This window comes from Strongylocentrotus purpuratus, unplaced genomic scaffold, assembly GCF_000002235.5.
Source record: "Strongylocentrotus purpuratus isolate Spur 01 unplaced genomic scaffold, Spur_5.0 spur5_scaffold_4, whole genome shotgun sequence".
In the NCBI taxonomy this organism is placed as follows: domain Eukaryota; kingdom Metazoa; phylum Echinodermata; class Echinoidea; order Camarodonta; family Strongylocentrotidae; genus Strongylocentrotus; species Strongylocentrotus purpuratus.
In genome coordinates, this window is record NW_022145610.1 from 23871135 (window position 1) to 23889539 (window position 18405).

Genomic DNA, 18405 nt, shown 5'->3' on the forward strand with positions numbered 1-18405 from the left:
CATCCGAAATTCATACCCCCCCCCCCTCTCTACACGAACACTAACACACATACAGACAAAACGTCCATATCAAAACGGATATCACCGACTAGCATTAATTTTAAACTCATCATATTTTTATCGAAAAAAATATATAAAGCTATATCAAGAGTGTCATTAAAAAAATAAAATTAATGGGAGAATGAAATAGATTAAAAAAAATTGACGCATCAATCACATTAGATGTGGGGAGATAGGGATAGACACATACCAACAGACATGATTCCACATTCTATCCGGAATTTTGGTCGGCACGTTTTTCAAATTTTAGGCCCCATCGATCCCCCGCCCCCCTATCGGCAAATCTTGGATCCGCCACTGGTGTCTCCACATCCAATCTACCGAGTCATCAGATATCAACCTAAATACAAACACATTCAATATGCCATATCCCCACATCCAATTAAGTACCAAGACATCAGCTATCAAATGCAATACAAACACAATGTGCCACTTCCCCCATCCAATCTACCGAGTCATCAGCTATCCGATGCAATAGAAACACAGTCACTATGCAATGTCCCCACATTCAATGTACCAAGTCATCACATATGAATTGCAATACAAACACAATCAATGTGCCATGTCCCCCAATCCAATGTATTAAGTCATCAGCTATTAAATGTAATACAAACACATTCAATATGCCATGTCCCCACATCCAATGCACCAAGTCATTAGCTATATCAAATACAATACACATTCAGGAATTCATGTCCGCACATCCAATGTATCAAGTCATCAGCTTTTAAATGCAATACAAACACATTCAATATGCCATGTCCCCACATCCAATGAACCAAGTCATCAGCTATCACATGCAATACACATTCAAGATGTCATGTCACCACATCCAATCTACCGAGTCATCAGCTATCAAATACAATACACATTCAGGAATTCATGTCCGCACATCCAATGTATCAAGTCATCAGCTTTTAAATGCAATACAAACACATTCAATATGCCATGTCCCCACATCCAATGAACCAAGTCATCAGCTATCACATGCAATACACATTCAAGATGTCATGTCACCACATCCAATCTACCGAGTCATCAGCTATCAAATACAATACACATTCAGGAATTCATGTCCGCACATCCAATGTATCAAGTCATCAGCTTTTAAATGCAATACAAACACATTCATTATGCCATGTTCCCACATCCAATGAACCAAGTCATCAGCTATCAAATGCAATAAAAAAAACAATCAATGTGCGATGTCCCCACATCCAATCTACCGAGTCATCAGCTACCGAATGCGATATAAACACAGTCACTGTGCAATGTCCCCACATCACATGTACCAAGTCATCAGCTATCAAATACAATACACATTCAAGATGTCACATCCCTACATCCCATGTATTACGTCATCAGCTACCAAATGCAATACAATTAACACATTAAATATGCCATGTCCCCACATTCAATGTACAAAGTCATCACATATATGAAATGCTATAAAAACACAATCAATGTGCCATGTCCCCACATCCAATGTATTAAAGAGAAATAGAAAGAAAGAGGGAAAGTAAGAAAAAAAACCTGAGCTTCCGCCCTTGATTCCAACCTAGGGCCCTAAGGCGGGCCCCTGGATGCTCATCTGACGGTGATTTACTGCCTATAAACCCCCTGAGCTTCTGAACCCCACCCCCTGGACCCCACACCAATTAGTGTCTTGCCAGTGCCACAAATAAGGTATTAAAAAAAATTTCATCTGACGGTAATTCTATGCCTAAAACCCCTGAGCTTCCAGGGGTTCAGGCCCCTGGTACCCACGCCAGTTAGTGACCTACCAGTGTCACAAATAAGGTATTAAAAAAATGTTCATCTGACGGTAATTCTATGCCTAAAACCCCTGAGCTTCCAGGGGCTCAGGCCCCTGGAACCCACGCCAGTTAGTGATCTACCAGTGTCACAAATAAGGTATCAAAATATGCTCATCAGACCTTAATTAAATGCTTAAATCCCCTGAACTTCCGGGATCTGCCCCCTGGACTCACCTAGGGCCCTAGGGCTGGTCCCTAGATGCTCATCTGACGGTAATTTTATGCCTAAAACCCCTGAGCTTCTGGGGGCTCCGCCCTCTGGACCCTACGCCAATGAATGTCCTGCCAGTCTCCCAAAATTAACAAGTTATCAAAATATGCTCATCTGACCGTAAATAAATGCCTAAAACCCATGAGCTTCCGGGGGCTCCTCCACCTCGACCCCAACAGGGGGCCTAAGGCGAGCCCCTGTATGCTTATCTGAGCGTTATAAAATGCCTCAAATCTCTGCCCCCTTGACGCCATGCCAATTAGTGACCTGCCAGTGTCATGATTAAGATATCACAATATATGCTCATATGGCCGTAATTATATGTCCATACCCCCTGAGCTTCTGGGGGCTCTGCCCCTAGACCCTATGCAATTTAGGGTACGCTCTACTTGATCGTAAATACTTAAGGCTCCCCCTACCATTTAAAAAAAAAGTTCAGCGGGGCCTGCATGTAAGAGTGGATTGATACTGATTTTTTGTTTGTCTCCCCCCCCCCCCACTCCCCAAACGTTATTGCTCATTACGTCACTGCTGCATGGTCACCATTACGTACCAATATTTAGCTCGCATAATTTCGGATTTGGGCCCCCCAAGAAATCCTGGATCCGCTGCATGTATTGTGCCATCCAAGTCATCATAATTTGCAGTGTACATGTATTTTGAAGAAGAAAACAAAATTAAAAATATATTCAAATATGACAAAGTGAACGGAATAAAGTTTTCAAATAGTTTTATTTCATTTATATAACAGTACATGAATTTACATATCAACGGCAATGCCTGATCCACTTAAGTCTGAAGTAATTAAACCTCACAAGAACAACTGGCTTTTTCAATAATATTGAATGCACAGGTATCAAATGAATATAACTGAAAAGGTTGGGAGTTGTCACAGAATCTGGTATAAATTCAATCACTATTCGCCAGCGTCTTGTTGACTGTACTGGACTCAAGGGGCACGTTTGAGATGAGCTTCTAGTAACCGAGGCAACTGTCTCATGCACATTTTCTGCCATATCTATCCTCCGTGCCAATTTTTAGAGCTCACATACAAGGTAATTCTTCAAGAACTGGGATTAATAATGTCTGGATGTTTGTTGGAGTTTGAGTTTTCTTGCAACCTTACCAGCAGGTGACATGTATCTTTGGACAGCTTCTGATTACCTAGGAAACTGTCCCAAGCATCTTCTCTGACACATGTATCTTCTATACTGACTATTATCCACCACGTAAACACTAGTCATTCTAGAACTGGGAATAATTCCCTGGTGGAATGGGTTTCAGTACATCCCTGCCAAATGGAAATACACATCCTAGATCAGCTTCAGGTTACCAGGGAAACCATTCCTGGAATATTCTCTACCATTCTTTAAAAGAAAATAATGGTCTGGTGAGAACTGGAATAATTCTGCTATTTGTTCTAAAAGAGGAACATATAGTACATCCTCAAGAAGTGACGGCCAGCAGTAGATGCAGGAATGCACTATAAATGAGCTTTATAGTGAGCTATCACCTTCAATACAATGTGAAACTGCTTTGATAATCCTTCACAAAAGTATTCTTACCAGAAGGGGAAACCTGTTCTGGGGTAAAATCTGGTGCATTCCTACCAATTGAGGGCAGCGCAAATCACTCGTTATGATCCTCAAGATGACAAGACAAAGGCGGATTCTCTCTAGATTTTGGAATAGCAGATGTCTTGCTATTAGTTCTAAAGGAAGGTCTAGTCTCAAAAGTTGAGGGCCAGGACTCATTACTCACAATTGATCCTAAGACGATGTTTGACTCAAAGAGAGACAAGAAAAAGGCACATAATCTGGAATAAGTTTGTCCTTATAGTTTGTTCCAAGTGAGTCCCATCTCAACGATATCAGATGATGGCCAGCAATACTCATCCCAATAACTGGTCCTCCGATGATACCGGTCTTCTGTAACTCCAATCAGCTACCGGCCGACTTGCCGACACCCTTAGGCATCTTCTTGCTTGATGCGTCCTCTAGTTCCTTGGCCTTGTAGTAGTGTGGAGCAGCCTCTAGCAACCAACCGTTCTCTATCTCTATCACCTACATCGTGGAATATGAGGGGAGGATTAGAAAAAGTATATCAGATGCGGACTAAAGAAAAATAAATGTTTAAAGTTGCTCAAGCGAGGGTACAAAGTCGTTCGTGAAGTAGGCAACTTGGAGATCACTCCCGTTCACTACATAACACTGAGCCATTGGGTATTACGCTCCCGTCATACGTCCATGTACTGCCCTCTATATACCCACGCTTGAGCAACTTTAATATACAAGATCAAGTGCCTCTGCAAATGGCCAAGACTTCTAGCGCAACTGTCTATCATGCCTTTGTACTTAATGCATATTTCAGACTTACTCATTTTTATTCACATACATGTTACGTTATGTTTTAGGCACCCATACTACATTTCGTATACTAGTAGTCTTGGGAAAGGCCCAAGGGTTGTAAGAATTCCACATTCCTTTTTTTCACCCAGAAACCTTCAGGAGGTGCAGCAGAAATGAAAGTAGAAGGGGAAAAATTAATTTAAATTGTTATACCTGTCTCATGAACTCCTTAGTTGTAAAGACAAGTTCATAGTAGATGAGCCACCTTGGTTGTTCTTCAAACAGACCTCTATTGGGATGAACCATGACTGTCTGCTGGTGCTTGACTGTCTTGTAGTTACCTCCCTTACTGAAGCGTGCAGTATGGTAGAAGAACCCTGCAGTTACAGCCTGGAATATTCATTCAAAGATCAGAAAGATATTTATTACTATTGCATTCAATAGGAATGTTTCCTCATTATTACAATATCAACATGAATTGTTTTATTTTCATTTGAATGATTATTTAGATATAATTATCATCATCATCGCCATCATTGTCATCATCATCATTACCACCAATACCATCATTAACATCGTCTTCATCATAACTATCATGATCATCATTATGATTACTATCATTTCCACCAGCACCATTAACATCATTATCACCACCATTCATTCAAAGATAGGGAAGGTAGTTATTACAATTGCATTCAATAGGAATATTTCCTCATAATTACGATATCTACATGACTTGTGATATTTTCATTTGAAAGATTATTATGATTGTAATTGTCATCATCATCATTACCACCATTACCATCATCATCATTAACATCGTCATCATCATAACTATCATGATAATCATTATGATTACTATCATTTCCACCAGCACCATTAACATCATCATCATCACCACCATAATCATCAACATATTCCTCCTTCCCCTCATCATTATCATCATCAAATCATCCTTATCATACATGTTGTTATCACCATCATCATCATCATCATCACCATCGTACCATTGCCACTATAAATCATACTAGTACATCTTATTGCAATCTTCTAATTTTCCTTGAAGGGGAGAGGAGGGGAGAGGGGGAACACACTACAAGTACTGATATAAGAATGTCTCTTCATCCTACCTTTCTAATAACGACACTATCCATACCACAGCTCACAATCTCCATCTCAACTCTCTCCATGAGTCCCTGGAGCTGATCACGAACATCCCGCGCCCGTCTCATCGATCGATGCTGGATGAAGTTCTCAAAGCACCACTGAGTTGAGAATCCAGTCTCTACCCACTGTCCAATGAGAAAAAAAATATTGATAATAGTAATAACAATGATGATGATAATGATAAAGAAGATGATGATAAATAATGATAATGATGCTGATGATGCTGATGATGAAGAAAATGATGAAGATGGCAAGGCATTTAATCTACATTGCCACTCTAAACCAAGGTGAGGTACATGAGTACATGTTGGAAGAAATGTGGTGTATGCTTTAGTGCCTTATCGTTATAGGTCAACCAAAGGTGGGTAATAAATCTGAAATCAGTTTATCCAATGGTGTTTTAAATTGATATAATAAAGCTGAATTTGGTAATCTACAATATCTGCATTAAAATCAATTTCAAAATACCATTCAATTACTAGGGAAAAAAGTATTGATGACAATGCTTAAATTGCACCTCGTTCTGTCACTCTGTATCAGCCCAAAACGGCTGTATAATCCAATTCTTGTTATGTAGGGGTATTCCCAAGTTTGATGTGATTCCTGACTGCAGTTTATCATGTAAATTCAGAAGTTTCTCCTCGCACATAAATTTTAGTGGATAACGTTAAAGGGAAAGATGTGTTTTGTTGCAGAGGGCGCTACACAAAAATAATCTTTTGTGAGATAATGAAAATCTGAGCATCAAATTTGAAAGAATATACAATTTAGATGACAAAATCATCTTTGTTTGATCAAAATCGGTTCAGAGACAGCTGAAATATGTATAAATATAACCATTTCTAATATTAATTTTTGACAAATATTTGGTAATTTTGAACCAGCCGTTGAAAAACGAGACAGCGCCTGATACGTATCGCTTCATACGTTTTATTCCAGCCAATGCCAATATTTTGTTTTTTTTGTTGTCTTTTTTGTGTTGGTTATAATACGCACAACAAGCTGGCCCGTATATTGTTATTATTTATTAATTCATTCATTAACGGTCACCGTGTGATTGTATTCAATCTAATTTCACACATTTTGGGGTCTAAAAATACAATTTAAGGTTCTAAAATGTTACCAGAAATGTCATAAATAAGAATAAGAGCAATAACCATACGCTTTGAAAACATTTTTGGTCTTAAATAATTCAATTTGATTCAATTCAATTCAAAAATGGTATTATTATAGCACAAACATGGTTTATACAAATACAATTTTACTTGAAAGACAGTCATGGCTGGAATATTCATGTTTACATGTTAGGCAAAAAAGATAACACTTTTAAAGAAATACATGTAAAAAACTAGCAATATAGGACTTTGATTCTGTAACTAAAAACCATAAACAAATTGCACAAGTTATCAGAAATACAACAAAAAATGAGCTGTTATTGTTTACAAATTTCCTATTATCTCATAAAAGTCAATACAAGCATGGGAAAAGGATTAAAATCGGTATATACATTTAAAACAGCCAACTTGGAGGGGGGGGGGGGAGGAGACAACCACTCAGTATACCTGCAATAACGATAAAAAGTTTTTAAAAATAGTTTTTCAACTTTTGTTGAGTATATCAACTAAAAATGACAGTGGGCTATTTTTACTGGTAAACCTTTTTTGTTTTGAATTGAAATTGCTGATAAATGAGAATACAGCGAAGAAATATATTAGTGTGTTTTTTGTGAGGTAACCAGGTCTGAGAAAAAGAGTGATATGAAAGGGATTTTGCGAATTTTCTACAACGTGCTAGTCTCCTCTCCTCAAGAGTTTGTAAATTTCACAGTTGAATACTATAATAAATGCTTAGCCAGTCGGTTGATTGAATTGAGAAAGAAAGTTTGTTAAACAGGGTGCTTGCTTTATACAAGAATTATCCTTTTTGAATTCGGTTTTGGGGTATGGATGTCAAGAAGAGAATTTAATGAATAGCAGGTACAGTAGTTGAAGGTGCAATAATCGATAATTGATTTTGAAGTTGGGGCCATGACATTTATAATTTTAAAAACTAACAAACAGTAGTGATATTTTAATCTTTGTTCGACCGATTGCCAATTTAAAGCTGTAAGAAGCGTACATTGTTGCGTGTCGTAATCCTTATTTAAAATCAATGTAAAATAGAGGTTTACAAGAGTTTTGTGGGGTATTAGGCGTTTCATACGAAGACTACATCCAATTGAACGAGATATCTTTAGTACTTATATATTTCATATGTTCAGACGTCAATTGTGAATAAAACTCCTAGTTATTTCATTGTTCCGACACACTGTAAGTTTTTACCATTTAATTTAATTGAGAGACGATTGTTCTCCAACTTTCTTTCTGATCCAAAGGACATAGCCATAGTTTTCTGAGGGTGTATATACATCTTAGTTATATCAAACCACTTACATATTAAATCAAAGTCATTCTGTAAATTTTCTTGAACTTCAGAAAAATTATTAGAATTATTAAAAATGACAGTATCGTCACCATAGAGTGATATCTTGGAATTATTATGAAATTTTAAATTATTGATATTATTAATATACAGACAAAAGATCAAGGGGCCAAGAATTGACCCTTGTGGCACCTCAGATTTAACGGTAAAATACTCACTACAATGATTGTTTATAGTAACACAATGTTGTCTACCAATTACGTAAGATTTAAACCATTCATAGAGCTTGTTACTTATGCCATAGAAAATTAGTTTATCAAGTATTATTTTATGTGGAAGAACGTCAAACGATTTCCTAAGATCGTAAAATAAAGTTCCAGTATTCTGATCCGAAGTCATATTATCAAGAAGGTAATCTGTAAATTCGGTAAGACATGTAATTGTGGAATGAAGTGGTCTAAATCAAGACTAACGTTCTGATAATAAATTATTTTGGTTAGGGTAAGAATACAATTGTATATGTACGGCTTTCTCGAGAATTTTTGACAAAGAGGGTAGTATTGAAATGGGTCTGAAATTATCAACACTAAACGTACCTCCCTTGTGTATCGGAGTGAATTTTGCAACCTTGAAATCAAATGGAAATCATGAAGTTTTTAATGATTGATAAAATAATATAGTGAGTGGTTTTGCAATGATATCTGCAGATCATTTGAGTAACTTGAGATGTAGACTGTTCATTCCTATAGTTTTTTTACAATCAATATTGCGTAGTTCATTTCTAACAAGTGCTGATTTGATCTCTTGAAATTCGAAAGAACAATCGGTTTGAAATAAAGTTTGTAAAGAATTGAAATTGACATCCACTATGCTAGGTCATGTACCAGTTTGTAGATTTGAACCCACATTATTAAAAGTTTCATTTAATAAACTTGCCACCTTTACTTTGTCAGTCATTATTTCATCATCAATTAAGATTGTGTTGTTTACCTCCTTTTGCAAGACTCTTTTCAAAACCTTCTAATTTTTGCTCAAATCATTTCTGCATTCTGAGAACTCGTTTTGGTAATACTCTTTTCTAAGGTTTTTGTTTAGGTTATTTGCTTTGTTTCTATAATACTTGAACTTTTCACAGCAACAATCACACTTTGTCTTTTTATACCTTTTCTTAATAATCGTCGGTGGGGTGACAAAACCTCGTATCTCAAAAATCATGAATTTTCAGGAGAGCGTAAAAACATTTCCTGTCTCAACAAACTTAGTGCTGTGACACCGTCCTTTGTGTGGAATTTGTGAAAAAACCGAGACAGGAGGTGTTCCATTGATTTATCAGGTGGTGTCGTAGGCCACTAGGTACACAATTATGCAAAAAAAATCAAAATCTCAAAAAATTGAGATATGAGGTTTTGTCACCCCACCGACGTTATAGTAATCATGGTCACGTGCGAAAGTAATATATTCATCTGTAATCCAAGGCAGCCCATTTCGTTTTCTTCTGACAGAAATAAAAGGTGCATGTTTATTACTTAATATTGTAAACACAGATTTGATATGAGACCACATTTTATCAACTTCAACATTTTCTTCATTAAAGTCAGCCCAATTTTGATTATTTTCAAGTCGTCTTAAAATTTGCTTTCGTTAAAGTTTCGAAAAGAGCGAATTTACATATTTTCGAATGAAGCATTGGATTTTTGCCTTTTAGGCCTAGAAATATTAAACAGTGGTCACTCAAACCAATGGACATTACACCAGACTTCAAGTTAGCAATAGAATTTGAGGTAAGTATTAGATCAATGAGTGTACTACTATGACGTGTAACTCTTGTAGGCTCATTGATTAACTAATTAAGCTGGCAAATACGACAAATACCCTTAATATTTTTAAACAATGTATTATCATTTCTCATATTACAGTTGAAATCACCCAGCAAAACAATACTATTTGACAATAACATTACTTTGAAGGATGGTAAAAATGAACCTGGGCAGGAGGGTTTTTTGTATAAAATAAAATACCAACAAAAATGTTAGTTTATACATTGCACATAGTGTAGCCCGCCTCGACCCTTTAAATGAAGAGAAAAGACAGACACGTGTTATTTCTTGGTAAAAGTAACAGTAGAATCCTTTTATTTAAACAAATAATCAAACACATGAGTGTATACAAAATAATAATATATATATGTTGCGATTCAACATATATATCAAGATACTGTAACCCCGAGGTTATTCAGTCTCCTATAATAAACTTAACATTGATAACACAATGTATTAACGAGTTCCTATTTACATCTACATAATCATTAATACAGTTTCATTATCGAATCGAATAAACACTAACCTAGTAACATACCGATAATGGTATAATACCCTCTAACTCTAAAGGTATTATGAACTTCATTGTATACCTAGAAAATATCATCAAAATGCCTATCTATTATCCTCTCAGATTTATAGAAATATAATATAAACATAGATCTATGTTGTATCCTTCAAGCTAGCACACAGCACATATATTCTCAGGTGTAACTATCGTTTTAGGAAAACGAGCTTATCAATCATTACTGCTATCTGCATGATTCACCTATTAATGCACTATTATTATGCTTAGACTACCCAGGATATGACATAGAAACAGAGAAGAATAATCATGAACTATATACAAGACAAGAAATATAGACTAAAGAATATTGATTGTCTCTAAGAAATCTGATAACTTCCACTTATACAATATACAGCGAAACATGTTGTACTAAGCCAATCGATATCCTAAACATCAATCTTTAAATATAAATACAATTATGGGATATTTATGTACAGGTTTATTCTATTGAAAACTACCAATTAACTATGGTTAAGACAATCCCTTGTGCTAGGCAAATGCAAACTCTTCAGTGTTTCCAACTTCTACTCTGAGCTCTTAAGCAAACATGCCTCCTAACACTAATTCCCTTGTCCTAGCCCAATGGAGAGTGTAATAGCTTACAACACAGCGTGAACAAGAATACTGGGAAAGGGAGAAAGAGAGAGAGAGAGAGAGAGAGGTGGGGGGGGGGGGGAGAGATAGAGTATCTGTGAGAGAGAGAGAGAGAGAGAGAGAGAGAGAGAGAGAGAGAGAGAGGAAGAGAGAGTGTGTTCCTCTACCAAGGGAGAGGGTTAACCTCTACACAGAGTGAACAAAGAGAGATAAGGGAGGGATGGAAGAGGGGGAAGATCTACTACACATGGCATACAGTGTATGTATTATACTCTGTTGTCTCAACACTATGTATCTACACTTGATCATACATATTAACTCAATGGCACTGTTGCAAAGTATATACACTATTCACCTAATTTGCAATTAGAGTAAGTTCTGAAAGATATATTGTAAACCTGGAAAGTACCATTGGTGATATAACATTTATCTTTTCTTTATCAACTCTAAACAAACTCTTATTCTATCTACATGCTCCAATACTAAACTGGGGATAAACTTCCATAAGAATGTATAACAGGTCTGTACTTCATTCTATGAGAACCTTACAGACATAAACATTCAAAGTTTATGATTTTACCTACTATTCTTTGCATCAGAAAGTTCAAACCACAATGGAACTACATAATGTTCAATTAATAATACTCTTCCAATGTACTTCTTTTCTGGCATAGAAATCACAATCAATCAACATCATTCTTCAGCAATTAATACTTCTTAGAACTTCTTCTACATCATATAGTCACACACATAATCAATAACTTTTAACTGGTATTAGTTGATATTCAACATCCAATCACACTCAACAATTCAATGATTATAATAACTTGAAAGATGAACCAAGCTTACCTTTAAATGAAGAGAAAAGACATACACGTGTTATTTCTTGGTAAAAGTAACAGTAGAATGCCCTTCTCACAAAGTGTGGTCAAACTCCTGCAGTATCTGGACTCTTCGATTATGTTACAGGGGTAACCATCATTACCAGTAGAGGGACTGCCAGGTGCGCTAATTAAAGGCCTGTATGTACCTTTGTGTACTTTGTGGGCCTGCCCACAATAGTAGAGTCATTAATGGAAAGAACTTCAGGAGAAGCAGGATTTTTCATGAAAGTAACCTGCAGGGTAAAACACTTCGAAGGATTGAGTGACATATTGTTTGATTGTGACCAGTATTGCACAGAGTTAAAGTATGGGTTGTAATTGTGAAACGTCTATTGATTTACGACATTTTACTAAAGATAAATCATCGACCTATTTGAAGTTATGTATAGGAATATCTTCACATAAATCCTTAACTGTAGTTAAAAAAAGAACTCAACAATCCCTTAAACTGCATGTGTTATTGTCTTAAGCATTTTGGATTACGAAAGTGAAACATCGTGGGGCAGCCAATATTACATATTCCTTTTTTGTTAACAAAATTAAAAATTAATTTTACATGAACACTTCCTCCAACAAAGACCGCAATCATTTTGTATTTCAAGAGGTAGGATAATAAATTTCAGGTGGACGGAACAAAGTTGTTGTGTGTATGGCTCTGATCTAGTGACTGTGTACACTATTGATCAGCTTCTTTTTAGGTTAATCGTTAACTTTGTGATAGTTTTACATTTACTCATCAAATGTGTTTCGGCTTTAATTTGGTTCAGTCATCACTATCTGGATACTGACAATGCTAATTCATCTGGGATATGGATATTCTCATTGCAAGAAGGTGAAATCTTCGAAATCTTGAAGGGAACGTCATCTGCAGTTGGGGCCTCAAACAGATTACAATCTTACTATGGTGATCATGTGTAAGTCACTCATTCACAGAAACATACTGGCCATAAGGTGAACAATTGATAGAAATATTTCACTGTTGTGAAAGGAGCAGAAGAGATATTTTGGTTAGTGGAATTTAAACATCTCCAAGGGAATTTCTTCTGTAGTAGTGACACCCAAGAAATCAATATGTTCAAGTCAAGGATGACTTGCACGACCTCAAGGATTCCTCTCTACTTGTGGATTGCATGTGTTTTATCATTGTTTTCTGGAGCATTGCCTGGGAATGACATAGCGGAAAAGGATGTAAACTGGAGCTCTGTCTCCCCGAGTGGATGCCAGCTTACGAATACCACCCTCGGTACCACAGCTATCTGTACTAACCTGGGTCTTCGGTCCGTTCCACAAGATCTTCTAAGCAACACAACAGTACTTGATCTCTCCATCAATGGGATAGTAACCCTGTACAATGAGTCTTTCTCCTATCTCCCAGACATCATCACACTTGCACTCCGAAGAAATCAACTCTCAGTGATAGAAGACGGTGCCTTTAGGCATTTGGGTAATCTCACAAAATTAATCCTAGAGAGAAACCATCTAATGTCTCTTCCAGCAGGTTTACTAATTAGTTCAAATAGACTTCTCTCGGGGCTCCTCCTTGGAAGAAACAAGTTGAGTTCTATTCCTACAAATGCTTTGCCGTGGTCTGATAATATCACTTTGTTTGATCTGACCAACAATAACATCTCCTTCATAAAACCCTCAGACTTCACACCCCTTCAGAACTGCTCATCGATACGACTACATCTAGGAACCAATGCACTAAAAAGTCTTCCGTTAAATGCATTCTCAGCTTTGAAGAAAGTCAACAAGTTGACTCTTTCAAAGAATACCTTTCAGGAATTTCATATCTCTTCTATTCTAGCAAACAATGAAATTGAGGCACTGTTTTTGGCAGGATGCAAAATACATCGTATAATTCCACTGAACCAAACTCATAACTATCTTGATGGTTCCCCTAAGATATATTTCATGAATCTCAAATTTAACAGGCTGAGCTCCCTCCCGGATTATGTGTTTTGGGGTTTGAATCAGACAAGTATTTTAATACTTAAGTACAATCAAATAAATATTTTATCAAACATGACTTTTTGTGGACTAGACCAGCTAGTTGAATTAGATCTGTCCGATAATAGCTTAACATCCTTACCCCTAGGCATGTTTTCCTGCAATAAAATGTTACAGCGATTGATGCTTGTTGGAAATAAAATTGCAAGCTGGTCCATTGGTATATTATCTAATCTATCCTCTCTGATTCACCTCAACCTGGCTCGTAACAATATTAAGGATATTGAGAGAAGCACCAACATGACATTTCCTTCCCTGGAATATCTGGATCTTTCTTTCAACAAATTCACAAAGATCAAGAGGTATCTTCTATGGGGTTTCCCTACTCTCAAAATACTAAACATGTCCCACAATGAAATTCAAAATTACTATTCTCCAAAAGCCTTCATGAATCTGAAGAACCTCAAAGAGCTTTACCTCACCAATGAACCTCAACAAATCATTGATGGAGCTTTCCGTTACATGGATGCTCTTTGCATATTAGATTTATCAGTTACACGGGCCGTTATTCATTCGAAACTCCAATTTACAAATACTACATCTCTCGTGAAACTGGCTATGCGTGAAAATGGTTTGATGAGCACAGATTTATTTGATACCAAGTCCTCTAAATCACTCTTTTCTGGACTTAGATCATTGGTCAGGCTGGACTTAAAAGGGAATAACCTAGATATTTTAGCACCAGGAACTTTCAACCCCCTGAAGCGACTCGAAATACTACTCCTCTCTCAGTCATCTATTAAAGTCCTAATTCCCAGTGTTTTTGACAGTCTGACTTCTCTCACAAAATTGGATCTTAGTGACAATGAGATCTCGGCAATTCCTGGAGATTTACTTCAAAGTCAGCCCAGGCTTGGAGTCTTCTACATAACCAATAACAAACTTGATTCGATTCCCAAGACTCTATTCAATAAAACCCCATCTCTTAACCACCTGTACATGCAACGTAACATAATCACCACAATAGAACCTGGAACAGTGTTTCCTACAAACAAGACGATGAGTATACACGCATCCGGAAACCCTTTCTCCTGTACATGCGACTTGAGTTGGTTTGTGGGGTGGCTACGTTCAGGCAATATCGAACTCATCCATCCTGATGACACACTTTGCTCGCTCTCTTCCATCAACGACATGGTGCAATCGCCAATCCTTTCATTTCATCCTGATCAATACTGTGGCATTAATATCCTCATCATCACAGGTGTGTCCTTCTCCGCTGTTCTGGTAGCCATCCTGTGCTTGGTGGCATATCGTAAACGTTGGTGGCTCAACTACAAGCTCTTCCTCCTTAAACTAGCCATCTTTGGCTATGAGGAAATCAACCAAGACTTTGATGCCCAGGACTACGAGTACCAGCTCAACCTGATGTACGATGAGGATGACCAGGAATGGGTGGACCAGATCATGAAGCCAGTCCTGCAGGAGAGGTTTCAACATCTCCAGAAAGTGGCCTTCGGCGATAACGACCTCAACATTGAGATGTTCTACATCCCAGCTCTCCACTACGTTGTTGAGAACAGCTTCAAGACTGTCCTCTTAATAAGCAACAACTCTGTGGATGAAGCCTGGTTTATGACCAAGCTACGCATAGCCCTTGAGCACCTCAATGACACCAGACTGGACAAGGTCATACTGATTTTCCTTGAGGACATCCAGGATGATGATCTCCCGTACCTGGTCCGGTTGTTCATGAGTAAGAACAAACCCTACATGCTGTGGACAGAGGATGAAGATGGCCAGGAACTCTTCTGGGCCCAGTTTGAAAAGAGCATGAGAGCCAACAGGGTGATCAAAAGTGTTATTCCTGTTTAACCCGACCGTTACCATTCACCACAAGGCAAACTAATTGTCAACCAACAAACATTAAGAACCTCCAAAACAATATCGGCACATTTGCTTACCGGCAAAGGGCTGAGAACGTACTACATGTGTTACAGTCAATATATGTGCCTTTACAATCCACATTCGCAGTTCCTTTGTCCTTTATGTGTATTGAAGTCCAAGGTATTTCGTCCCTTACGTAACCCATAACATCAACATTTTCAGTACATCAGATGATTCTATCAAGGTGATACCATACTACAGCTTGGATCAGACCAGAAAACAAGGAAAATTGCACTTGCGTTGTGACTTTTTTCTTCTTTTCTGCTGCCCATTTTTATTAAACGGCTGGCATTAACTATGTCTACTTTCTTGTGATTCCCAGCACCTATAGTCACAGTAGGAATTAAGTGTATTTAGTATGTTTTTATAAAGACTTTTTCTATATTTATTTTTAAAAAACTACAGAGAGAGTTTTTTGAAAAACAAGCCCTGGAAAATAAAAATGATTGACAGCTATATATACATATTTAAAATGTCATATGGATAGTGAAAAAATGTAAATTAAAGCTGTAAAAATGTAAATTAAAGCTGCTGCAATTTGTAACTGTACATATTTTGTTGTTAGGGCTTTAATGTACAGTTAACAGTTAAATTAATCCATACCCCTTGTAAATTTAATGTTTTTGTTTTTGTTTTTGTAACTCAAGAATGAAAGGTGTACTGGTAAAATTAGGGCATTTGAGGATACTTTTAGATATAAGCTTGATAAATCAGATTATCAAGTAACATAATTTGGGCCAAATCAATTTTCACACACTTGAAAAATCACAGCAATTAAAGCATATGAATAATTTAGTTGTTCACTGTACATATATTATTCATTCTCTGCATCTTGTCAAATTTCCATTTCTGTCCTTTTGTGGGATGTGAAATAAACTATGAATCATGAATTATGAATGTTTTAACAACTGAAGAGATTTTTGATAACCTTTTTGAATTTTGAGAATGAATTTGTTGCTAAATACATGTATGTTTAATTGTACAACTACTACATCTAATAAAGGAGGCATAATAGTACACAGAATACTGTACAAATGGTGAAGATTGTAAATAGATACATATTTTAACAATATAAGAGTTGTTTAAATTTGTCATAATAATGCCTACAACTATACTAGGTAGTGGAAATGTAATAAAGTGCATTTTTAGACTAAGTTGTGGAATGTAAAGAATGTATATGTAGAATATTTCCTGAAGTTTTCACTTCCCTTAAGTACTATTACTTGTATACCAGATTCAAATTCATACTCCATACTCTAGGCTCAGTTTGGTAATTTCTTAATTTGATTTCAATACGCTTGATATGACATATCGTCTGTTGAGAGGCGGGAGGGTGTTGGGTCTATGTAATGAATATGAGTTAACACCCTTCTGTCTCTCAACAGTCGATACACGCTACCATCACTCACGACTCGATTCTGAATCTATGTAATGGTGGTGACCTGACCTTTTCTATCCATTATCATTATCAATTTTACTATAAACTCCTCAATTTATAGACAAACCTACCCTAATTACTTCAGATGTTAAATACAATTATTATAAAATGTTGTACTCATGAGCTAACATTGAATTATTTGATATGTAATAAAATGACATTGTTGTTTGTATATATCAATTTCAATTTCTATTTTAAAAATGAAATATATAATTCTTGAGATGATTTTCCAGAAAACTCGTAATTTCTTGCAACGAAATATAAAATGTTCAATGGTTTCTTTTTCACGACAAATTTCATATTCGTTAGACTGTACGATTTTCCATATAAAGAGATTGTCTTTAGATGGCAATATTCTATGAATTAATTAAAAATTATATTGTTTAATCTTATTGTCTCTTATGTTATTAAATTTGAACTGAAATACATCTTTCCAAACAAATGTTTCTGGTAGGCCTAAAATATTTTGCCAAAAATGGAAACCAACTTTTCTCTTTTTTCCTTTCTAGCATTAAAATATAATAACTTTTCGCCGTGGTAAATTCAACGTTTATAACATCTAAAGTTGTCTCAATGTACATTGTTTCATTGAGACTTGAAGCTTTCTTAAAACGTAAATTTTGTGACCAATATTTTGGGAATGCTTTTTTTAATTTTGACATTTTAAATAAAAACAACAGATTCTTTACATCAAAATGGTTATTGAACAGAGAGTTATCTATCCATGTATCTTGATTTGTAACATGTTTGATTTGACAAATTTCCTTTTTTATCCACGACGGGAAATACAGAGGTTTATTATCAATTACAATATTACTATTATTCCAAAGTATTTTTTATTTTTTTTAATTAAATGCAATACAAACACATCCAAGATGTCATGTCCCCACATCCTATGTATCAAGTCATCAGCTATCAAATACAATACACATCCAATTTGCCATTTCCCCACATCCAATGTACCAAGTCATCAGGTATCAAATACAATACACATTCAAGATTTCATGTCCCCACATCCAATGTATCAAGTCATCAGCTATTAAATGCAATACAAACACATCCAAGATGTCATGTCCCCACAGCAATGTATAAAGTCATCAGCTATTAAATGCAATACATACACATCCAAGATGTCATGTCCCCACATCCTATGTATCAAATCATCAGCTATCATATACAATAC

The 18405-nt window shown here is 36.3% G+C and overlaps 1 protein-coding gene and 1 long non-coding RNA gene across 2 annotated transcripts in view; one reads left to right on the forward strand and one right to left on the reverse strand.

The window, feature by feature from the left end:
- Positions 1–2801: 2801 nt before the first annotated feature.
- Positions 2802–18405, reverse strand: part of LOC115919037 (pre-mRNA-splicing factor ATP-dependent RNA helicase DHX16-like) — a 50021-nt gene continuing 34417 nt past the window's right edge. The window contains exon 4 of the mRNA XM_030997601.1: positions 2802–4151. Within this exon, the coding sequence (XP_030853461.1) occupies positions 4029–4151 (123 nt within the window). The 3' untranslated portion in view covers positions 2802–4028. The remainder of the gene's footprint in view (positions 4152–18405) is intronic.
- Positions 10893–12061, forward strand: LOC115929173. Its single transcript, XR_004066358.1, has 2 exons — positions 10893–11070; positions 11106–12061. It is a non-coding gene; the product is annotated as an uncharacterized LOC115929173 (long non-coding RNA).